The sequence below is a fragment of the Aureobasidium namibiae genome, assembly GCF_000721765.1.
Source record: "Aureobasidium namibiae CBS 147.97 unplaced genomic scaffold scaffold_4, whole genome shotgun sequence".
In the NCBI taxonomy this organism is placed as follows: Eukaryota; Fungi; Ascomycota; class Dothideomycetes; order Dothideales; family Saccotheciaceae; genus Aureobasidium; species Aureobasidium namibiae.
The window spans coordinates 1,127,496-1,150,878 of NW_013581205.1; the positions used below are offsets into that span (position 1 = coordinate 1,127,496).

Sequence of the window (23,383 nt, forward strand, 5' to 3'; positions counted from 1 at the left end):
CAGTCATCTGGAGTCTGACATTCTGGAGCACAAAGAGTACATTGCACAAACAATACAACACTTGTCAAGACTATCACAACCGAGGATGCAGTGGTTGTGCGAGACGCGTGCTATGTAGAATGATGAAAGGTTGATCGCATATGTCATTTGAGGTATCGTAACGGCCATGAAGCTCGAAAGTCTCGGCTGCGACACCTGCAAGCCCAGGCAAGCCAGGATGCCGCGCCGCAGGGATTTGCGAATCGAGATGTCGACGATCTTCGAATTTAATGAGTGGTCTGCACGACCGACATCAACCCTTTGTGTCTGTACATATGGTCGGAGATTTTTGTTGTCGACGTCAACAAGCTTCCATAACGATCCGAATTGCACTCGAATCTGGGTGCAAATCGTTCCCGTCCAACCGTCATCAGAACTTAGCTGGACTGCACGTATAACCGTGCCGAGCCGCTTGTATTTAGAGTGAGCTGTCGCGTTAGTAAGCTTCAAAAATTTCAGGGTTCACCGAAAATCTCCTAGACCAAGAGTCGCGCCAGGACAAGAAGATAGTCGCCGTCGACTCGCACAACACCGCTCATCTCGCGCTGACCATTCGCATCTCTCTCGTTTACGCCAACACAACATTGCAACCATGACTGCACCGACCGGAGCCCAAGATGCTGTCCTCAAGCCCTCCGATCCCGTACCTGAAGGCGCCGTGCCTGTAGTTGGACTCGACTTCGACAAATTCGCCAACCGCAATATCACCGTAGCTGAGATGGTAGAGAGTATGACGAACATGGGGTTTCAAGCAACATCGGTCGGACAAGCAACACAGATCATCAATGGAATGGTAATTTGATCTTGAGATCTCGAAGCTAGCAGCGCGACTGACTGAAGATCCATAGCGTGAATGGCGGGATGAAGAGACGGGACAAGGCACAACTATCTTCCTAGGATACACATCAAACCTCATTTCCTCGGGTCTGCGCGAGACTCTCCGGTGGTTGGTCCAGCACAAGCATGTTTCAGCCATTGTCACTACTGCTGGAGGCGTTGAGGAGGACTTTATCAAGTGTCTGGCTCCGACATATCTTGGTGCCTTTTCTACGGCCGGAGCATCCTTGAGAGCCAAGGGTATGAACAGAATTGGTAATCTGGTCGTGCCGAACAGCAATTACTGCGCTTTCGAAGACTGGGTGGTACCAATTTTCGACAAGATGCTGGAAGAACAAGAGGCATCAAAGGACACCGAGGAGCCCATCAACTGGACTCCTAGTAAGATGATCAACAGACTTGGAAAAGAGATCAACGACGAGAGCTCTGTATACTACTGGGCATGGAAGAACGACATTCCCGTGTTCTGTCCGGCCATAACGGATGGAAGTTTGGGCGACATGTTGTACTTCCACACATTCAAGGCTTCACCACTGCAGCTGCGTGTGGATATTGTGGAAGATATCCGCAAGATCAACACAATCGCAGTCAGAGCTAAGCGTGCAGGCATGATCATCCTAGGAGGAGGCATAGTCAAACACCACATCGCCAATGCTTGTCTCATGCGCAATGGAGCAGAAAGCGCCGTCATCATCAACACAGGCAACGAGTTTGACGGAAGCGACGCGGGCGCACGACCAGATGAAGCCGTCAGCTGGGGCAAGATCAAGATCGACGGCGAGAGCGTAAAAGTGAGTACTACTGCTTGCGGCGGTTGGACTCGGAAAATGATTGGAAGATGCATGCTGACACACGACAACCTGCAGGTCTACGCCGAGGCGACGGTTGTGTTCCCTATGATCGTTGCATCGACATTCGCCAAGGTGGCTTGAACGTTTCTACAGATACGAGAAACCAAATTGGACAAGAGGCACAAACTCTTGCCCTTCCCGACCGATGCATCAGACCGATGCGAGTATGCGCTCAAGGCCGAAACACTTCTGGGTGGAAGGGAGCAGTGCAGGCAAGGTGCATGAGTTCGTCTTGCCATTGCAAGATTCCATTTTAGCCACCGAGAAGGGCGCCTAAGCTGATGAAGGATTAGGCGCGAGCCGAGCCGCAGCTCTAGCGCCCGCGCGGCAATAAGAAGGCAACATAAGCACGTGCCACTCCGAATGCCGAGGTCAGGAGCAGGCACCACCTTGATGAGCATCTGCTTTTCAGATAAGTGCTGTCGCTGCTGCTGCCTTGTCCTTGGGGTTTCGAAGCTTGGTTTCGAGCCACCGAAAAGTAGACAAGGTACCCAAATGACATATCGGTCTCTACGTTGAAGCGACAAGGCCTTTCAAGATTCCTCCCATGGCGGCATTCAAGCTTCGGACGCTGGAAGTGTTATGACAGATGACAGCTTTGTATTGCTTGATAGCTTGAAGCCAGAGGTTGAAGCTCTTTGAAGATTTGCTAGTATGGACAGAGCCAGACTGGTCTTCAGCATTGTCGTAAGGTAGGTGCAGTTTGTTGGGTGTTTGGCGCTCGAATGGCGTGTGGCTGCAGAAGCGGGGATGTCCTGATTGCGCATGCATGCTGCATGTGATACCAGAGAAGTTGGTTGGACCAGGGCTCGTCTTGGCCAGCGAGCGAACAGTCATCCAGGGACACCGCACGGCGACCTTTAGCTGGCCTTGTCTGCTTTGCTGTCGACTGTCGTTTGATGCCCGGCTTCAGACTGCTCAGCCAACGCCTCCAGCATGGCTGCCACTCTCTCTCACTCAGCACACGCGATACACGCGCAAACGGCAAGCCCGATCCACGACGCTCCTGCCTACGAAAACGCCGACCTGCAACTTCACCCAACAACCCCACAACCGCTATCACACGACTCTGCTCACCACCTTCAATCTATCACTTCCGCTATCATGGACACCGAAGACCATCTTACTCCAGAGCCTGCAATCCCTCGCAGCCCCAGCTTTCCTTCAGGTCGTCCTTCTCCTCTCATCCACGACGACTCCAACATGGAGGGCGCCGAAGGAACTGCCGTCAACCCTCCGCTTGCAGTCAACCCTTGGTTACAGCCCGTTCAACCCATATTTGATGGTCGAGTACGTATCTCCTCCTCACTGCTTCTTAGGCCACTACATTCGTCACACTGCACACCATCTCTACATCCCACTGCTGTCCGTCCATGCACCACATGCTGACTCTACACAGAACTCACCCCTTCATAACACACCCACTACCTCCGTCAACATCGTCGACGTCCCAAACGCTGTCGACGCACCACCGCTTGCGCCTGTACATCCATCGCTGCCTATCGATCTGTATCCCGGCACTCCCCCTCCGCCCCCAGCATTAGCGCCCGCTCCTCGTGCGGCAGCCGAGGACAGCGAGGAAGAGGACGACGAGGATGATGATAGGAGCCACATCAGCGACGAGCGGGCAAGAAGTTTCTATCCTTTCAACGAAGATACGACAGTTCCCGACGCCGAAGAAACCAGAATTATGCAAGGATACGTCGAGAACAGTGCTCTAGATGACAAGCATTGGCAATCAAGGACCTTCTTCGACTTACAAGACCCGGAACTAGTCCCGAAAGAGCAGGGCAAGATCGAGTGGACTCTCAACGACTTCAATGGCACAAAAGAGAATCCCAGAAAGAATCTCCTCATCACATCGCCGACCGTCCGCATTGGCGGCCACGATTGGAGGATCAAGTTGCTCCCACACGGCAACATGCATACCGATAGACTCAGTCTGTACATCGAAAATGTTTCTGTCCAGTCGTCACCGCCGGAGGAATGGCCCGCGGACAAGCTGCCCCTGCCTTTGTCAGGCGATGCCAAGGTCATGAGACGTACAACTGTTGCTGCGCAGATATCCATTGTTATCTACAACCCCGAAGAACCTCGCGTGAACGAGTTCAAGGCAGACGCTTCTCAGTTCTCTCAAGACTCACCTGACCACGGCTGGACTCGCTTCACGAGTCTGCCTTGGTACGAAATTCATCGTCGCTCTTATGCTCAGCGACAACCTCTCCTTCGCAATGATACTCTAGCCATCAAAGCATTCATCCGCGTGATCGATGACCCTACCGGCTGCCTGTGGAGTCCTAAAGACTCGCAACGGTTGGCTTTGACCGGCTTGCAACCCTTCTTTGGTGATTTCGAGGCCTGCGCATTGTATCCTGTGTTGGCCTTGTGGCTGCATCTGCGTCCATTCCGTCGGATGCTCTACGATCTCAGCTCTACCGACCGCTTTACCAAGCAAGATGACAGCATAATCACTCACCTCCAATCCATCCTGTGGCGCATGCGATCTAGAGTCGGTTGGATCAACAAGAATCCTCGTGCACCTCATGTTGGTGACTTTGTTGCGGACTTCTTCTCCAAACGCGGCGCCTCGCATACTATGGATGCCATGCAGGCTATGGAGTCTCTATTCGTCGACATGGAAGACAGGCTAAAAGTCAACAAAAATGCCCTTGGAGGACTATACAATCTGTTCGGGACGGATTCGTTCTCTGGTAATCGGCGTTGTAAACAATCAATCATCGGCAAAACGTCAATCCAGGAGATTGTCGACCAAGGCTTGCCAGAGATACTACTCGAGAATGAGGTCCTGACTCTTGAGCTCGAGCGCCAAGTATTCGACTCAAAGAAGCGGGTATGGAAGAAACTCCTCAACAAAGTGCGTCTAGACGACCAGATCACGATTGGCCGCCGCTCCCGCCGCTCTACGTACACTCTCTACGGATTCATCACCCATGAAGGCTACCTACGCGCCGGCAAGTACTCGAGCTATTTTCGCCCTGGCGGGCCTGGAGGCCTTTGGTATACGTACATGCACAACAAGGATCCAGCGTGCCAGACCAGAGCACAGGCTGTTGGAACAAAAGAGGGTGTGTTTCCACCGAAAGCCGTCGAGGAGCCGTTCACGCCTTCCGACCGTCCCCTAAATTATGATCATGTTCCAGGCCAAGATAGTGCGGTAGCATATGTGGTCATCTATGTTCGCAGTCCCGACACTTTCGAGCTGGGTGCGAAGGAGTCATGGGCCGTGCCCGAGTGGATCCCCAAGATGTACGGCTCTCAGTCAGGCACTACTAACGGTGAGGACGACACTCTGCATTACGGAGACACAGATGACGAAGACGAGGAAATGAACGACCTTTCCGAAGGGTCTGTACAGTCTGACGAGACTCTGAGCAATATCACGATAGACTATATCTCGCAACCATACTACCAGGGGCAAGTCAACAACTTCGGCCAATACCACGGCTACGGCCACATGATTTACCTTAACGGCAACGAATATTCTGGTAACTTCAGACATCATCAGCGTTCAGAGTACGGCAAGATGGCGTACGCGAATGGGGATACCTATGATGGCCAGTGGGCCATGGGTCGACCACAAGGTCATGGCAATTACACAAGCCACCGTACCGGCAACGTCTACACTGGCAATTGGGAGAACGGCAAAAAATCGGGCACAGGTACCACATACCACAAGATCAGCGAAGACGAGGCCAAGCTGTGCAGAATCTGCTACTCCACGGAAGTCAATGCTGCCTTCTACGAATGCGGACACGTGCTTGCGTGTGTCGATTGTGCGAAGAGGATGGAAGAGTGCCCCATCTGCAAACGCAGGATCAGGGATGTGCTCAAGTTGTACCCTTTGGTTGATTGTGAGCAGAACTGAGGGGGGAAGGGAGTGCGATGGCATCAGATATTGGTAGTTTTTGCTTTGCACGTTTATTCTTTTTGCATGGCGAGGGGCCTCTAGATCAGCTTTTGAGAATGCAACAACAGTTTTCAGCTACATGGTGCATTCGACGAATCGAGACTATGCTTGTTTGTCATAGCACCGCAAAAGAAAATGATCGGCTCTAGTATCTGGACCGGACAAGGTGCATCGAGAAAGTGATCTCGTCAAAGAGTCATTGCTGGGCATAAGCAAACGACCTCACTATTTGCGAATACAAGAATGGTTAGAGAGCTTCGTCACTGGATCATGAAACTATTTATGCAGAAACTGCACCAATCACGGCCTTTGTCGCCAACACACCGCAGAAGGATCGTATGAGCAGTGTCCACACATTAAAACGTACCGTCCTGCACCTCTTTCCACTTCGCTTTCTCTCATCATACGATTTCGCTTGAACGCTACAATGACAGCTCTGGAGAACGCCGTCGATATGATAGGACGACTGACTGTCGCCGACGACACTTCCCCTCGAAGCACGCAGCAAGATAGAACAAAGCTCAGAGAGAGATGCATGAAGCTAGTGAATGTTGCTGAACAAATAATAGAGAATGCGAGACAACTCATGCGCAGTCCGAACATCAATATCTCTATGGATAAGACTTTGTCCATTCTGGCTGCCATCAACGAAAACACTGCCAGACTTACAAGTATGGTGGCATCGGCGAATGATATCTCGGAGGATTCGGTAGTAACTCGAATGTCTTCGCTCGGCCAACCTAATTCAGAAGTCAAGAAGTTACTGCTGTACTTCAAGGGAGAGCTAAGAGCTACAGTCCGAGATGTTCTCAGCAGCACATCTTCCGGCGAACCGAGATACCTCAGGATCTTAGAAGAATGCTATAAGCGCGCTCTTGATGATGTTTACTTTGATTACATCGACGAAGCATTTCTTACGTCGCCTTACGATCCAGACTACGAAAGCGAGCAGTTCTACGAGCACGAGGATCGTCTTCAGATCGATGAAGATTATGCAGCCTGCTTTGAGGCGGAGCGTGAACGTAAGTATGCGGATCGTATGGAAGCGAGAGAACATACCAAGAGGATCTGGATCGAGTTCTGGTCACAGGCACTACAAAAACGTCCTGGTGGTCCGACACTGTTTATACCTACAGACACTCTCGGCGCCAATGACCTTCTTGATACTTCAAGATATCTTTTCCGGGCTTTCGACTTAGCGAGTCCCGAAAGGACCGACGATACAGTCGTGGCGTCTGCAGCAAGCGTATACTCCGACCTTGAAGTCGACCATTTCAACATCCTTTCTTTAGACAAGGAAGAAGCCAATTCTAGATTACACAATCATCTCACCAAAGGTCTATTTGGTGCTCCAGACTCTGATAACCTTATGTCCTGGAGCAATTCGCTGCTTTTCGTCATCCAATACGCCATCTGGAGATCCGAGCAGCGCGGATGGGCTCCAGAACAAGTTCAAATCTGCGCAATTGACACAACCAGATTTCCCAAAGGACAGTTTGCACGAGATATGTGGTTGATGCAGCAGTGTTACGACTCTTCCTTGGAACACAATCCCCTTGACAGTTTGATCTCACTTAGAAAGAAGACGGGCTATTACAATGGGGAGCACCTCTCTCAGGGAACAGTACACCACAAAGGACGTTCTTGCGTGTTTACCCTCCAGCACCTTATTGTTGCTGGGCTATGTGAGCTTTATCCAGAGTTCGATGACCTAGAAGGCAGAATGGGATGGACCAATCGTGTTTTGACACTTCGCTCTAAGTGGTCTTCTACAAGCTCGACAACACAACGGGATATACATCTGGCAATTAAACTGGCAGATTTGTGCTTCCCAGGGATGCCACCATTGGATATAGCCCTGATGTTTCTGACATTCAAACATCGAAAGGTTCGAGATAGCTTTCGGATGAGAATCAGTAAGTCTGGCTCGCACAGTTTCTACACCCACTGGATGTTGCTGAAGTAATTGTATAGATCCTCCGTCCCAGCGGGTTATGTACGGTATCTTTGAGCCAGAGGACGTGCAGAGGTATAATATCATCCGCGACGAGCTTCAGTCGCAGGTCGAAGATATTGGAGACTCACTTTTCGTTCGTGACGTTCTCGGACAGTTCTTTCGTTGCAATTGAGGGTACTAAGGAACATGTGTTCGGAGGTCAGGCTGGCAGGTAAAGAGTGGCGGGTCTTCGATTCGGGCGGGGTATTGAGATTAAGTGGTGAAGAACTATTCATCCTGAGTGGATCCAATGGATTGTGAGACAAGTGAAGTGTGGAGACCCACAAGGAGCGTGTTTGTGCAATGTTTTGGTATGATGAATTTGACTGATAGAGAAGGCACACACGAAGTGAAAAGGTAACTCGGTCAATGATTCAGTCCTTTGTGAACGTTGTCCATCAAATGATATCCATGTATATGGTTCTTGGCTTACTCACATACGAAGAAACAAGGCTCTAGCGAAGAGATACTGAGCGTTCAACCCATATCTCATCCTACACAAGTGTTGTCAGTGGTTTCGAGAAGATTCCGCGTCAGTTCTTTCACTAGACTTCTTACACGGTGTTCTTGTGACCAAGACTCGGACTTGCCAGTACTTTCACATCCGAGAATTTCATCGGCATTCACATGCTCGCACTCACCGCAGCTCTATCTCCTTTGTCACACCTCCGATTTATACTCAACTTCTTCGCTCAACATCACTATTACTGCTAAGTCTTCCGTCAACTGGACCAAAACATGGATCCGATAGTCATTGAGGCACACCAATCCGGTGAACAAGAACTCCTCGACCTCGCTGCAGAGATCCGAGAACTTGACAACGCACACCAAAACCATCGTCAAGATTTACTTTCCAGTCTGGCTACAGCAACCAACAGAGCAAAGCACCCTCCTCTGAACCTCTCTGATATCGTCACAATCGTCGACGCTGCGCCGGATGAAGAGTCTCAGCTTCGTACCGTCATGGCCAGACTGGCAAAGAGAGGTGAATACAACTCCTTGGCTGTAGAGTTGGCGATTGCGACTGTCGGCCCACATGACACAGATGCCATTGCGGACCTCCTGCACTCCTTGGATCTCGACAACATCCAGCACAGCACAACTGCTTCTGGCCAGAACTTGGTGCACTGTGTAGCCTGCGAAGAACAGCTGCCGGTCAGAGATCTCATTGTTGCATCCTGCGGACACTGTTACTGCGGTTCATGCGTCAGCATCATGTTCAATGCAGCAGTGACAGATGAATCTTGCTACCCTCCCAAGTGTTGCGCCAACACCCCAATCCCCATCAAGCATGTCAAGAGATTCCTGGATCTTAAGTTCGAGATTCTATTCGAAGAGAAGGGAGTAGAATTTGCTACCATCGACAGGACATATTGCTCGAACCCAGAGTGTTCGAAATTCATATCTCCCGCCGATATCGAGGAGGATGGAGATATTTACGCCATGTGTTCTTGGTGCTGGTCGCAGACTTGTGTCACCTGTAAGGCTCCTGCCCACGGAGGTGACTGCCCTGCGGATCTTGAGTTGGCCTCGATACTCAAGCTCGCTGAAGAGATGCGTTGGCAGCGTTGCTACGGCTGTCTGAGAATCGTGCAAAGACAAGATGGCTGCAACTTTATGGAGTGAGTTTCGGATCAAGTCGTACTCGGCACAATGCCATGAGCTAACAAATGTTAGGTGCCTATGTGGGGCCTATTTCTGCTACATCTGTGGCGAGAGCATGATGAGTGAAGAAATCTGCCTGTGCCTACGCGACGATCCACCAATCTACAGATTGTTCCGACCATCTGTTTCACCCGAACCCTCTGAAGATGGTTCGCAATTCACGAAGCGATCAGTTGCGGGTGAAGAGCCCATGGTCTGGGAAACAGTGCCTGATTACTTCGTAGATGAGCCTCCAATTGACCATGAGGGGGATGAGCCGGATACTCGCTTGGATGATACCATGGATGCCAATCACGGACGATTCGGAACAGAACACCCACTGTGGGTTGACGAGGTGGATGTACCGGCGTTGGAATGGACTACAGCGGGTACCCCTCAAGTCATCGGCGACCACTTCGACGAAGGATCCCCAGCAAATGAATCAAGTTCGATTCTCGAGCGCTTGGCTGACTTCTTGAACTTCTGAGTCACTTCTGCGGACGGCGCCTTGGTCTCCGATCCTCAGATTGACTAAACCATTGATCTCGAAGGAGGCTGGGATTTCGCTCGAGATGATTGCGGCACAGATATTGAGGCCTGAAGAAGAACACAATAGAGCCCCAGGCTACCAAGGAGGAGAGCCCGGGGAAGCTGGAGAAGAAGAGCGTGGTACCATATCAGCAAGCTTGCTGAAGATAGGATCTTTCTGCAGCAGAACAAACAAGATGCGTTACTGGACAATGTCAGCTTCGATAACAAACCGAAGACAAAGATCAGGATATGTACTCACGAATTTGTGACACTAGCGGTCGTCAGGATCATTAAGGTTCCCTGATCGAGCAGAGATCGTCGCGGCTTCTAGTGGCTGACTTTGGAGGCTTAGGCACCGCGACTGCTGCCTATATCTCGTGTCTTTGTTTTCTTGATCTCATCACGCGCTGCTCTCGCTCGCAGCATAGTGTTTCTTTCTTTCTTTCTTTTTTTTCCTAGATTGTGTTCAGAGACCACCATAAAGACGAGATCGCATTGACAGCATGACTCGTCTCAGCGACGCGGGTCTGCTGTACGATGCCGCAGCTGGAGGCCGTCTAGACGAAGTCGAGGGGATGGTCGCTACTGGTGTTGATCTGAACGCGTTGACTGGAAACGACCAAAATCAAGTCACAGCCTTGTATGGCGCATCAGGCCAAGGCCATCTTGAGATTGCGAAACTCCTTCTCTCCTCCGGTGCAGACCCAAATGCTCGTAGCGATCGACTTTCCAACGCGCTCCAGGCCGCGTGTATCAACAACAGTCCGGCCCACACGAAGATTGCAGAACTGCTCATCTCACATGGCGCAGATGTCAATGCACAAGGTGGCAGTTTCGGTAACGCACTCCAAGCAGCTGCCACCACTCCAACGAACAAGGATCTCGTGCGGGTGCTGCTCGAGCATGGCGCAGACCCTAACACCACGAGCGGCTTTTTCGGCTACGCTTTGCAAGCTGCTGCTGATGGAGAAGGAAACGACCACGTGATCAAGTTGCTTCTTGACCGCGGTGCGGATGTCAATCAAAGCGGAGGCACTTACGGTACTGCGCTGCAAGTAGCCTCAGAAGCAGGTTTCGAGAGCACAGTACTGCTGCTGTTATCGAGAGGCGCAGACCCCAATGTGCCTGTATGTGGGTTTCATGGTACTGCACTGCAAGCAGCGGCATATAGAGGCTTCAGAAGGATTGTTGAGATATTGCTTGAGCATGGTGCTGATGTTGACGTTCAGGGTGGTGCAAGGGGAAATGCAACTCAGGCTGCGATGGAAGGACATGACGGACCCAATCCAGAACTCGCGCAGTTCCTTCGAAGCCAGAGTAAACTTATCTCATGAATGGCAGTAATGGGAAACATTTATTGCACAAAGGATCGAAATTCTCTCGACCGAAGTGTGAGTTGCCGTTTGCTGTGAGGTCGGCAGCTGTCCAGAGGCGACGATAATCCTTCACTCAATCAAGTATGTTCACGAGCTGTAGAATGCTTTTATCGCAAAGCGATGAAGTAAGATATTGATCACCATCTTATGGTATCTAGAACGAAAGATTGGAAGGAGTTACGATAAAGTTTGAACGAGACGTGAAGTCAGTTTGCAAGACAGGGTGTCAAGAACATCACGAAAACAGACGTCGCCAAGACCTGATTTGGAGCAAGCTTTTGGCTGAGAAGCTCTGACCTTTCCAGAAGATTTATCGAGCAGTTGAGGAGTGTTAGCGTCCCAATGATCTAGAAAGATGGCTGGGTTTTATCATCTTATATACTCGTCAGTTCGTCCTCGGAGACCATCTCGTCTTCCTCGCTGAGTATTTAGAGTCGGATATCAGGATCCTCCGCGCCGCCGATGTCATAGCAAAACTTTGGGACTTGCAGAGATAAACAGCTTTGCGACCACATCTGGAACCAGGAAATCGTAATAGAGGCGAATCTCGACATCAACATACATCAGATAACACTTACCTAAGATGGATCACCACGGTAGCGCGACGTCTTTGAGTGATGCCTATTCACTTGCTGACCTTTTCGCGGACTGCGTCGAGTCTATCAACTTGATCCATGGAAACCATGAGGAGTCTCACGCCGAAGAGATTCTCACAACACAGCTCGGTATCGAACAAGCCCGTCTTCTGATCTGGGGAGATGCGGTTGGAATTACTTCACCACCGGCCGCTACAGGAATCACTTCTGCCATTCCACGGCATCCTGGCGCACTGAACCCAGAACCTGAGAAGGCCTTGTACTTTGGAACACGAGATGCGAGACTCGATGACCCGCGCTTCAGGAAGCGTGTTGTGGATTCGTTAGCTGCCATTGCAAGCCCAATGACACAATTGCCCAAAGTCAAGATGCTGCAAACCTACGGACTTGACCACTTCAAGGGCTCACCAAAAGTACGCGAGGCCCATATGCTGGCTCCCAATCCTTTCAGATTGCAAGCTTTCCGTGAGAAGTTGGAACTTTTGCAAGAAGTAGTCACGGCATATCCTCACGCAAAGGCCCGCAAACAATTCGGAGTCAACAAGAAAGTAGCGTGGCAGATAATGGATGTAGCCAAGGGTCGCGAGTTATGCACTCTGATACGCGAAAAGGTGGATTACCTGGTTCAACTTATGGACATCCAGGCAAGGTTAGACCTGTCGATGCGATCCGACGTGCGCGCCATGGGTTGGCATCCTAGCGAAGACATGAATGCGACAATCCGCGATACACTGAAGCTCTCACTCCTGGTTGAAGCTTCTGAGACACTGTACCCTGAATACAGCACTGCAGCACAGGAAGCCATGGACAACGTCACTGATCAATGGAAAGGCAGTCATGGGTATGATGCTGCAATGTCTGAACATCATAATCCAACAATTCACAAGACGGCCTCTCACACAATGCTCTCGCAACCCATTCGCCCATCTCAAGAAGCACCCAGGCCGACTGTCTCACCACCAAAGACACCGAAGAAGGGCAAACTACTTGGTTCTCTGCGACCAAAGCTTACTCGTCTGTTTTCGGGCAAGAGTATGGAGAGGCTGTCCCCTGCTACCGCCGACCCTTCAAGGTCCAGATCCGAGAGCGGTCCTAGCGGTGGTGCTGAATCATTGGAGCCCATGCGCAGCAAGTCCTTGGCCAACGATGACTTGACGCATGTTCTCACACACACTGCGACTCTCGAGAGTATGATCAGTCGACACGACCAGTTCCCTGGAGACGACAGGATGACTTCGCTGGAGATGAGGAGGAAATGAGATTGAACGGCCCGGAAGATTGTTTGTTTTTCCTTCTTGTTTTCTGATGAAGAATCTGTATGAGATCTGGTCTGTTTTGCATGCAATACCCGATACCCTCTCTGTATCAGTAATGTCTCACATTGTCTTTTTCAACTTCTCCAATCCACCCCGAATACTGCTTCTGACCTGTCGTCTCTATGGAGTGTCCCTTTTATATTCCCATACTTGACACAGTCCGACGTCTGAATGAACTGCTATTGATTGCCCATGATCATCACCTCGCTTACTGCTCGAAGATCGACAGCGGGGAAACAGGACCCTGCCGACCTTCCCCATGTCACCTCGGCTTGTCTTGAGCCTCATATGCACCATCAATCTTCCAAGTAAGTAACTTCGTACCTCTCACTACAACCATTCATTTTCTGTGATAAAAAGTGAAGACACCACATCTCGACCCTGACCAGAGTGAACAACGATTGTCTCCAAATCAAGCACACCGAAACATCAAAATCCCTCAAACACTCGGACTCTGAGGATCCCAATCGCATAAACGATCATTCCCACTACTCTCGGTCACAACAGAATCAAGGACTCGAAGTCGCATCTATCGAAACCTGCACCGCTCTCGGTCACGACCGAATCTGAAAGACCATGTCACCTCCCTCACCTTCCCACGCCTACTTTGCAAGCATACCCTGGACATCCTCTCTTCTCACCCCTTCCACCATCACCGCAGAACCTCGCTCACGCACCCCTAAACCCTCTTCTGAAGACTCTCTCATCGCAACCACCCTTTTGACACCCACAACAATACCCCATTGTTTAATCTTCTACCCTCGTCCATCTTCTTCCCTCTCCTCATCCGCCTCGAACAACATCTCCATCCTCTTCGCCCTCGGCTCATCCCTGAACGGCCACCCTGCAATCCTGCACGGCGGCATAACAGCAGTCCTCCTAGACGAAAGCATGGGAATGCTACTTCTGCACTCTGCACCTTCAATTCCTACATTTACAAAGACGTTGAATGTAGAGTATACAGCGCCGATCCGCACGCCGGGGATTGTGCTTGTGGAGGTTGAGGTAGTGGAACGACGAGGAAGGGGAGTGAGGTTGCAGGCGAGGGTTTTGCAGAAGGAGAGGGAGGGTGATGAGGGGGGATTGGTGGTTTGTGCGAGGGGTGAGGGGGTGTTTGTTAAGCCTAGGGAGGTCAAGTTGTAGAGAGTAGGATGTGATGGGCGAAGTTATGGGCTCTGGCTCTATAAACACCACGATGTTAAGGACTTGGGAAGAGTGTGTGAGGAGAAGCCTCGAAAGCAACAATTGGGTATCATGGTATGTGCTGGAAACGAAAATAGACAGGCATCAATCATCGCCTTGTATCTTTGCATGCTTGAAGTACTTCATGCCTACCCAAGCAGTGACAACCCATACCCAAGCCATGACGGCAGTCAAGATGATCAAAGCAGGGTAATAGCCAACAATAGGCAATGTAGGGTCATCCTCGAACTCTGGCGGCGCATAGGGCTTTTTCTGGACATCCCATGCCCAGCTCCATACGCCCAGACAGCTTCCCATGCCCACAGCAAAGACAACCCATGTGACGACTAGCACCACCCATCCCCATCGCTCTGTCTCAGCATAGTCGTAGGCATCGTCGGAATTGTGTGCTAGCACCGGCAAGGCGGAAAGTGGGGAAGGCGCATGTTTCTGTGATGAGCGGCGGCGCACAACATCAATGACAGGGTGAGAGTCAAAGTACGAAGCCGGACGTGTTACGGTGGCAGCCATACTAAGGTCGTCATCGTCAGTAGTCGAAGCATAGCTCTGGCTCGTGGGACTGATGATCGGCGACCCCAAATCTGGATGCACAGGCGGAGGCGGCACCGAGGGCGGCGACGAGTTTGGGGAGAGCTCGTCGACTAGAGACAAACGACGAGGCTGGTGCAAGTCTTGACTAGCCAAAGCATGGTGCAAAGCATCGTCAATGGATCGGACGGCCAGAGCAGAGTCAGCGTCCTTGTCGGTGGTTGTGGACGTGTATATTCCGGTGGCAGGAGGAAGGTCTTGCTTGACGCGACCGGGACCCAGCAAGGCCGTTTTCCTCAGCGAACCTTTGCGTTTGCGGGCTTTGAGTGGACGGGTGGATGGATGGGTGGATTCATCTTCTGCTACTTGCATTGGAAGGCCAAGCGCAGCAGGAGCTGATGTCGACAGTTCGCCGGGTGCTGGCCGTGAAAGAAAGTTGAATCGCTGGACGAGACGGGCAGAGAGGCTCCGTTGCTTGTGCTTGGGGGTTGGCGGTGGATGGACGGTGCTGCTGCTTGCCAAGTGGCCGTCTCCAACGGCGTCTGTCTCAGTCGCGCCGTTCATGTTTCTGCCATCCGTTGTCATGAAATTCCAAGAATAGACTTTCGGTGTACGAGATGCATTTTCGAACTCGTCTCTTTTGCTTGTGTTTACAGCAAAGAATTGGGTATCTTCGTGGGAAGCCGCGACTCACGAAACAAGGCCAAGTCAGTTGGTAGGAAGCAGGGTGCAGGCAGTCGCGAATGATGGGCGGGCCGAGGGCGGGGGACAAGGTGAGGCATGTCGCGCTTTCTCCAACGGCGTCAGCGCCTACGTCAAAGTGTCGCGCAGAGAGACAGCGGAACACCCCCTGAAGCGCGTCCTATTCCCATGGATCCGCGAAGAACTGGGATAGTCAACGTTCGCTTCCCCTAGACCCGACTTTTGCTTGCACACTGTCTCTACACTTCACGCTCTCTCTGAATTGCAGCTTGCACACACTTCGCGTCGTTCCTTTGACCGCTTTCCACAAACATCCGCTCCCAGCCAGACAAAGAAAGTCGACAGTTCAGCGCCAACGCTCTCTTCGCTTGCCGACACTGGCCATGGCTGCGAACCAATTCCCTGTGCTGGATCCTCCAAGCACTCCCACCATATCTGACGACGAGATGGATCCTCAATTGGCCGAGTCGGGACTGCGCATCAAGCATGCATACAACGAGTCTCCAGTCAGATCGCGTCTCTCGGGCTCTTTCGACCGACTATCGGCTTCACCTCCGGACACCGCAAGCACTTCCATGAACACTGGTCGTACCGATCTGGTATCGCCTGTCTTCTCGCTATCCACACCTGCCGACGCCTACAGCCCGGCCACTGTCATCAGCGAGCCTGACGAGTCGTCCGAGAAGGACGATGAACCCACAACCACCGCTGCAAACCCTTTCAACTTTACCACCCAGCAATACTCTGCTACTTTATCTCCGGCCAAGCCCGTAAGCACACCCTGAACATGTCAAGATTCGCAATACTGATACCGTCCAGGACATCAATGTCGGCAAGCGTCGCGGTCACAAGTACAAGCACTCTAGTGTCTCCCACCAAATCTTTATTGAACCTGCTCCTCGCGCCCCTCTTCAACTACCCGCCTCCCTCCCCGTTCCCACTCGCAATGAGGTCCAACACAGCATGACATCAAACCAAAAGGCCCGTCTCGCATGGTGCTTCTGCCACTTCCTGATTGCCGCATACGTTCAATGGAGTGCCTCGGGTTCTCTCGCCATGACCGCTCTTTCGCGCCTATTGTTCTTCGATGCTGCTGGAGCCATCGCTTGCGTCTTGGTCGAGACCATGGGAAATTTCGAGGTCTGGAAGCGATCCAGTGTCAAGCATCCATTCGGTCTGGAAAGACTCGATGTGCTTGTAGGATTTGGACTTGCTGTTTTCATCGGCTTCATGGGCCTTGATGTCTTGTCTCATGGTATCCAACACTCTCTCGAGAACTTGGGATCTCATGTCGCCCACTCGCCTCATGCTCATCGTCGAATCTCGGCCGGATCCGTCGACGTCGCCGCCCTTCTTGCCATTGTCGTCACTCTGATCTCGGCTCTTGTGCTCAAGAACCACGCTCGCATCGGCAAGGCCATGCGTATCGAGTTCATCTCATGCTGGGGCGCTGTCTTAAGCAACCCCAGCCATCTCATCACTCTATCGTGCTCCACACTCCTGCTTTTGCTGCCGCTGCTCAGCATCCAAGCATACCACTGGTTCGACGCCGCAATGTCCTTCTTCATCGCAGTTGCCATGATCGGTCTGGGAGTCCGCCTAGGCACATCACTATCGTCTATCCTTCTCATGTCTTACTCGGCGCCTGCTGGCAGTGCGTCAATCAAGGACGTTATCTCCGAAATCGAAACCGATAAATCCGTTTCAGCCGTTCAGGATGCCAAGTTTTGGCAAGTTCACTATGGACTCTGCATGGCCAACTTGACTCTGAGATATAGAGCAGGTGACTATGGTTTTGATTTGGCCAAGACTAGGGAGAGAATTACGAGTCTTGTGCGAAACAGGCTTGGTGGAGGTTACGGATCTGGCGGCCTCAAATGGGAGGTGTCGGTGCAATTGATCTCTGAGAGGGATTGATTGAACTTCTAACGACTTACTGAATTGACGAGACGAATTTATGTACATTTTTATATATCATATTGCATGGAGCGGAAAATGCTGGAAACAACCAAACTCACTTCACTTTCAACTTGACGCTTGACCACTCACGTGACGTGCATCTTGTTTGCCCGCGTTTGCCTCTCGACCACCTTCATTATGCTACAACAACACTCTCTCTGAAATAGCTTATTATCAAACATCACAAAGTCATCTACGAATAAGAAGTCATCGAACAAAAGTATTTGCGCGTTTCTATACAGCATGGCGGCCTCTACAGATCTACTTGGACGTCTCCAAGCCCATCTCAGCCAGCTGGAACAGGATCCAATCAACACAAATATCGACGAACGCCTTTTCGAATCATGCTCACTAGCACTGGCTCCCGGAATTTCGAAAAAGGATTCCATTACGCTCATCTCACAGCTCTCCCGCATTCTGCCAGTGCTACAACAGGATCCGACACAGCCAATTCAATTCTTGGTACTTTTGCTGGAACCGTTGAGTTTCTCGGACGTGCTCGGTCTCAATTCTGCTGTGGACTTTGTGGGCGGACTGCATGTTGCTGCTGTACCGTACAACAAGCTTATGCTGGCACTGTTGAGCAAAGCTGCTGAAAATGCTACTGATGCTGCGACTATTGCTGCACAACCTGAAGTTGTCACTGCATTGGTAAATCTCTGGCTGTGCACTGGTGATGCGGGTGTCGCCAAGCAGGCTGGGGATGTGTTGCTTGCATTGCTCAAGGTCGACCATGCGGTTCCTCCGGGTGCTGGTGCGGAGGAGTCGCTGCCTGGTCACAGTCAGGGATTGATGTGGAAGCGTGTGTTTGGCGATCAAGATGTCTATGCTTTGGTCTTTTCCGTCTGCTCACTGAAGCATACTGAGGGCGTCGAGTTGTCGGGAAGTCAGAGGACACTTGCTCAAGCTCGACTGCTGGAATGGTTGCCTGAGGTTGGTGCCGTCAACTGGAATGCCATCACACATGCACATCATCCAGAGATCGAGAAGCGCTATACCGATGGTAAAGGAGAGGGTATGCTGTATTTCGCTGCAGCATGTATGGTGGACACGGCCGGTGATGTCCTGATGCATCGTTGCTTGGTCGAGTTTTACGCAACCTTGCTTCTGACCATCATTCCCACCGAGTCGGCAGGATCACCACACTCTTCTGCCGCTCTTGACTTTCTCATCCAGCACAAGCTTCACGAGAAGGCGATGAGTTTCTACCTGGATCCATCAAACCCTCGTCACGATCCGTTGGATGTCCAGTTCTTGTACGCACCCTCAGCAAACTATGTCGCCGCCTACGTGTCATCATATCCCTCCCACTTCCTGGCCAGCCCGTTGAAATCAACTCTCATCAAGCGTCTACAAAGCTCTTTGGATCTATCGCCCAGCCGTTGGGCTCACCAAGAGTCACCCAAACACGACTTACACATCTTAGCCTCGCTGCCTCGTAGCGCTTTACTCCCCACCAACAACAACTGGTCCTCATCTCCACTTTCACTTCTACCTTCCAAACACACAAACGCCGATGTCTTAGCAACACTTGCCACAATCTTTCACGGGCCCTCCAAGCAAGAAATAATCAACTACCCTGCTTCCTCACCTCTGATGAACACAACACACGACGCAACCTGGAAGTCTGAAGCACAAGCTGCATACGCACTCTACTATCTCTATCTCAATCATAACCCTTCTCTTTTCGCTGACCTGGTTCAACACGCCAATATCATTGCTTTGAGGGAAACTGCTCTGGCTGCAATCAGCTTGATCAGGAGTATTGTAACTGCAAACTGGTTACCTCTGTCTGAAACCTCCACACCCAGCTCCGACGCCTTTAGAGCAGCATTGCCTTCTACCGCACTAGCCGAGCAACAGAAAGGCTTTCTCGCTATCCTCTCTCCACCTTCCCTGGAACACACACTGCCCTACCTCCTCTCCCCCACCCAAAGCTTTTCCAACCTCGTCGGTGGAGTTGGCGATACAGAAAATTCAGCTTATAGGGTTGCGATGAGTAAATTTGAGTGTCTCAAGGAAGTGTACAATAGACTGAGTGTTTATTGCGAGGAAAGTGGGGAAGAGGGAGAAGAGTGGGTGGATGTGATCAAGACTTTGAGGAAGAAGGTCGATGAGGGACCTTTTGGGGGTAGAGGGGGACAAGAGGTTGGTGGTAGGATTGCCACCATGGAGTTGTAGAAACACCTCTCCTCCACATCTGCGGCTCGCAACTCAAATCCACAGAAAAGTAACAAATATACGAAAAAGACAGAAAAAGCATTTCTTTTATTACCCCCCGAAAAAAGGATCTCTGAATCTCAACGAGTAATATACTTAGTCCCGAGTAAACCAAGTATATTCCAAGCTGGCCCATTCTAACGTCCTCAGCACATCCCAATCAAACATACTGTCATGAGTCCGAGAACCAGCATCTCTCCCAAACTCCCCATCATCCATCACTTCTCAACCCTGCCCACAAAACTTTCTCCGTTTCTCCTCCGCTTACCCCTCAAACACTCAAACACCCACACAAAAACATTCAACCCGCACAAGCCCGTAGCCACCCACGTCAACGCCGTAAACTTTCCTCCTCTCTTCGCAGTCACTCCAACATCCCTCCCGTGCTCGTTGACCACATGAGCAGCCTTGACAGCCACAGCAGTCGTAATCGCCGAAGCCAACAGCGCAGCAAAGAACGCAAGCGTCCAAAGCAAAATATCGACAAAAGCCGAAAGTCTGCCGTGCACAAAAAACGACAGCAAAGAGAAAGCTGTAGCGAGGATGATGAGGCCAGCGGAAATGCAATAGAGTAAAAATGCGGCTTTTTGCGCGATGCGTAAAGCGCGGATGCCTGAGTTTACTGCGGAAGGCCAATGCAATTCTTCCAAAGTGATGCCGGTGCCTGTTTTGTTCAACTCTCTCTGCAGTGCAGTGGTGGGATCAAAGTGGAAGAAGGAAGTCCTGTTGCTGCAAGCCGTTACATTGATCCCGATGTCTGATTTTGAGAGTGTAGCGTTGGGGACGGCGGTGGGTGTGTAGTAGCCCTCGCAGTAATCGAGTAGATGTGCAGAGTAAAAGTCGTGCAGACCCAACTCTTTGGCGAAAGAGTGTATATCCGTGTTGATGGAGGATTCGATGGAGTTGGTCACATTGTCCCAGATCTGAGAGAAGATGTTGGAGTCGGAGTTTGTGGAGGCGGTGGTGTTGAAGACGTTTTGGCCGATGCGGGAGGTGTTGAGGGTGATGATTGAGTAGTCCTGTGTTTTGTGAATGTTAGAAGAGAGAGAGAGAGAGGGCAAGAAGGCGAGGGGATGGGGTATATCATACCTGCATGAAAGAAGGCTTGCTTCCGGCGAATATGCATAGCAGAGTTAGGACCAAGGCTGCAAGGCCAAAGATGACCGGTATGAGCGCGGTAGGACGCAGCATTTCGTGAAAGTGTATTCAAAGTCCTCAGTTCAACAGATGGCAATGTAATACGGAATTACTTTTCAGAAAATCAGCGCGAGCGCTGGACACCGACGATTGTAAGTAAAGAAGGTGGAGAGAAGAACAAAAAACAGGAAACAAAGTCCACATGTTTGTGAGACTCACAGCAAACAACCTACCAGCTTGTGTCTGGCATAGTTACAAAGAATTCACATGACGTCTGTCTCCATTCCAATGAAAGTGCTGGCAATGTTGTACCAGAAAGCAGGACTGCGACACACAAAACGCCAAGATATGCAGCCGCTGAGGTCTTTTGAAACGCCAGTTTTAATATAAAATTACCTGTTTCGTGTCTTTGCGATTAGGCGCTTGATTGAATTTGATGATTGCTGTTTTTCTATCAGAAGCATTGAGTTTGTGCTTGCAGAAGCAGGAAATTACTTTTTGTTGCTTGGGTGTCTCATAATATATATCCGTACACGTGATTCATGTCTTGTAGCTCATGTCTTTTAGCGCGAAAATGAAAGGGCCAGTGATGGTTCATCAGACAGTGGGTTTGCTGGATTTTCGTTGAGCGTTCTGATCCGAGGCAGAAGAGCCACTGTCTTTTCTCGTCGAAGGGGTCGTTTCTGAGACAGGTCGGGGATTCAGCTTGTCCAGGAAGGGGTTATAGGGAGCGGCGACAACGCTCTCACGCTGAGACGAACCAAGATCTCCTGGACGTACTTGTTGGTCGTTGTGAAGTTTGTCCAAGGATTCACCAATGATGTTGTACTTTGCCCATTCGATGGGAGGACATCGGACGACATCCTGCGGTAGGGGAACAGCAGTGAATCTGGAAGATTGGGATGTGGTCTTTGTCGATCGTGACAGCAACATAGATCCGTATGAGGTTGGATATGACTTGGTTGTAGAATCGGATTGTGAATCGGTAGGCTCTTGTCCATTCGAGGCAGAAGCGCCAGGAAGGGCATCCTCGTCGTCATCCATGTCTTGGTCTGAAGTGTCGTTGGTCGCCCATGGTGGAGGTTGCGGTTTAGCTTGGGCGGTTGCAATCACATGTTGGCGATATTCTTCCGGGCGTTCAACAGCCTGGCGCTTAATGTCCTCGAGAGTGCGCAAGTCTCGTTGAGCCTGGAGGCGCTGGAACTGGAGAGAGGAGATGGCGGCTCTCAAGGCGATGGCATCGCTTGACTCATGGCTGGAGAAAGGCAGCGAGGGTGGCTGCTCTATGAGCTGAGGCGGCTGTGGTCGTTGTATGGGTGCTACGGGTGGGGTTGTGGTTGCGAACTTTGCCGGTTGGGCAGGAGGCGTGAGAGGGCTTGCAGGAGGCGGCTGTGGCGACACAGACCGCACTGCTGACGATGAGAGAGACGTCGACAGTGGAGGAGGTGATGCCGATGTCTTTGGCGATGGCCCGGTGAGAGGCGCGATGTGGACGGCCATATGATAATATCGAGTGTCGATTATTGTGCTCGAGTCTGTGCTGATTTTATGCTGAAGTTGTTCGCGCCCGCAAGGCAAGACTTTCCCCGCAATTCGCGACTTCCTCTCGCGGATCCCTCGACCTTTGGCCTTGGAACAAGCGAGCTTTGTACCTTGTAACTGTTCGAATGAGAACGGCTCTCTGCTTGTAGTCTCAAGGTGGCCAAGTTTTCGAAAGGTATGGAACTGTCAAACTTCCATGCTCGATTTACAGGTTTCGACCACAGACCACGCAATCCAGGCTTCAGCCTAGATGGATGCCTTTTTTGGATCAATCAACGACCGAGCCAGACTTCTTTGCCCTTGGGCGAAGCTATGCCATCACAGCGAGATACATGCGCGATTGCACAGCTATAGACGTGATCTGGTCATCCTCCCGTTCATGATTTCCACTCCCTCAACTAGCTCGAAAAGCAGGACCATGTTCAAATCATGCTGCCGAACGCCGAGATATACTCCGTAACATGCCATGGTCGTCTCGAACGGTGGGATTCTTGTGTTTGTAACACATGCTTGTGAAAGTGAGTTTGCCGAGGTTGCATATGTAAGATGAATCAGTATGCCCAGCCGCGTGCTGTTCACGGACTCCGGCTCGAGATCAAGGCACCCAAGCAGCCTGCTGTGTAACCAACCATTCCAGCAGCACGCCATCAGGTAATGGTGTTGCACTTAGATAGACAAGCAGCAAAGCCATGGCGGGGTCTCGGAGTCGGGACGACCGACAACAGGGAAGAGCCGGGAAGAGGCCGTCCACGTGATGGCTGACTCGCCAGAGCAGAAAGTGGAGATTTCATCTTCGATGTTCGAGCAGCCAGTCATCTTCCTCCATTTCCTGCACAGGCCTTCTCATCCAGGGAACTTGTACCATCAACCAATCGCCTCGTTCACCGTCTTTAGCCGCCGTGATTCGACGGTATCTGGAGCTTGCCTACCAAGGTGAATCGCGTCGAAGCCTCGGCGTAGCAGCTTGATAGGTTGTCG

At 51.2% G+C, this 23,383-nt stretch overlaps 12 protein-coding genes across 12 annotated transcripts; 9 read left to right on the forward strand and 3 right to left on the reverse strand.

Moving 5' to 3' along the window:
- Positions 1 to 631: 631 nt before the first annotated feature.
- Positions 632 to 1,808, forward strand: M436DRAFT_71100 (deoxyhypusine synthase; the record flags this gene model as incomplete). Its single annotated transcript, XM_013574348.1, has 3 exons — positions 632 to 832; positions 888 to 1,667; positions 1,743 to 1,808. The coding sequence occupies 3 exons, from the start codon at positions 632 to 634 to the stop codon at positions 1,806 to 1,808; spliced, it is 1,047 nt and encodes a 348-aa protein (XP_013429802.1).
- An 855-nt stretch (positions 1,809 to 2,663) lies between these two features.
- M436DRAFT_80029 (uncharacterized protein) lies at positions 2,664 to 5,613 on the forward strand (the record flags this gene model as incomplete). Its single annotated transcript, XM_013574441.1, has 2 exons — positions 2,664 to 3,017; positions 3,127 to 5,613. 2 exons carry the CDS (start codon positions 2,664 to 2,666, stop codon positions 5,611 to 5,613), a joined length of 2,841 nt encoding a protein of 946 aa, XP_013429895.1.
- A 577-nt stretch (positions 5,614 to 6,190) lies between these two features.
- Positions 6,191 to 7,621, forward strand: M436DRAFT_40810 (uncharacterized protein; the record flags this gene model as incomplete). Its single annotated transcript, XM_013573953.1, has 1 exon — positions 6,191 to 7,621. One exon carries the CDS (start codon positions 6,191 to 6,193, stop codon positions 7,619 to 7,621), a length of 1,431 nt encoding a protein of 476 aa, XP_013429407.1.
- Positions 7,622 to 8,770: 1,149 nt separating this feature from the next.
- Positions 8,771 to 9,398, forward strand: M436DRAFT_22184 (uncharacterized protein; the record flags this gene model as incomplete). The annotated part of the gene is made up of 2 exons (XM_013573933.1): positions 8,771 to 9,273; positions 9,329 to 9,398. Coding segments are annotated over 2 exons (573 nt in total), but the record flags the coding sequence as incomplete, so codon positions are not given.
- A 931-nt stretch (positions 9,399 to 10,329) lies between these two features.
- M436DRAFT_21369 (ankyrin) lies at positions 10,330 to 10,671 on the forward strand (the record flags this gene model as incomplete). Its single annotated transcript, XM_013573931.1, has 1 exon — positions 10,330 to 10,671. A coding segment is annotated over one exon (342 nt), but the record flags the coding sequence as incomplete, so codon positions are not given.
- Positions 10,672 to 11,785: 1,114 nt separating this feature from the next.
- Positions 11,786 to 13,057, forward strand: M436DRAFT_71102 (uncharacterized protein; the record flags this gene model as incomplete). The annotated part of the gene is made up of 1 exon (XM_013574349.1): positions 11,786 to 13,057. One exon carries the CDS (start codon positions 11,786 to 11,788, stop codon positions 13,055 to 13,057), a length of 1,272 nt encoding a protein of 423 aa, XP_013429803.1.
- A 633-nt stretch (positions 13,058 to 13,690) lies between these two features.
- On the forward strand, positions 13,691 to 14,257 carry M436DRAFT_41170 (uncharacterized protein; the record flags this gene model as incomplete). Its single annotated transcript, XM_013574021.1, has 1 exon — positions 13,691 to 14,257. One exon carries the CDS (start codon positions 13,691 to 13,693, stop codon positions 14,255 to 14,257), a length of 567 nt encoding a protein of 188 aa, XP_013429475.1.
- A 144-nt stretch (positions 14,258 to 14,401) lies between these two features.
- Positions 14,402 to 14,827, reverse strand: M436DRAFT_40827 (uncharacterized protein; the record flags this gene model as incomplete). Its single annotated transcript, XM_013573958.1, has 1 exon — positions 14,402 to 14,827. One exon carries the CDS (start codon positions 14,825 to 14,827, stop codon positions 14,402 to 14,404), a length of 426 nt encoding a protein of 141 aa, XP_013429412.1.
- Positions 14,828 to 16,122: 1,295 nt separating this feature from the next.
- M436DRAFT_41831 (uncharacterized protein) lies at positions 16,123 to 17,464 on the forward strand (the record flags this gene model as incomplete). The annotated part of the gene is made up of 2 exons (XM_013574139.1): positions 16,123 to 16,317; positions 16,367 to 17,464. The coding sequence occupies 2 exons, from the start codon at positions 16,123 to 16,125 to the stop codon at positions 17,462 to 17,464; spliced, it is 1,293 nt and encodes a 430-aa protein (XP_013429593.1).
- Positions 17,465 to 17,749: 285 nt separating this feature from the next.
- Positions 17,750 to 19,687, forward strand: M436DRAFT_71106 (uncharacterized protein; the record flags this gene model as incomplete). The annotated part of the gene is made up of 1 exon (XM_013574350.1): positions 17,750 to 19,687. One exon carries the CDS (start codon positions 17,750 to 17,752, stop codon positions 19,685 to 19,687), a length of 1,938 nt encoding a protein of 645 aa, XP_013429804.1.
- Positions 19,688 to 19,944: 257 nt separating this feature from the next.
- Positions 19,945 to 20,917, reverse strand: M436DRAFT_41631 (uncharacterized protein; the record flags this gene model as incomplete). The annotated part of the gene is made up of 2 exons (XM_013574100.1): positions 19,945 to 20,745; positions 20,816 to 20,917. The coding sequence occupies 2 exons, from the start codon at positions 20,915 to 20,917 to the stop codon at positions 19,945 to 19,947; spliced, it is 903 nt and encodes a 300-aa protein (XP_013429554.1).
- A 543-nt stretch (positions 20,918 to 21,460) lies between these two features.
- Positions 21,461 to 22,363, reverse strand: M436DRAFT_41102 (uncharacterized protein; the record flags this gene model as incomplete). The annotated part of the gene is made up of 2 exons (XM_013574011.1): positions 21,461 to 21,820; positions 21,977 to 22,363. 2 exons carry the CDS (start codon positions 22,361 to 22,363, stop codon positions 21,461 to 21,463), a joined length of 747 nt encoding a protein of 248 aa, XP_013429465.1.
- Between the last annotated feature and the right edge of the window lie 1,020 nt (positions 22,364 to 23,383).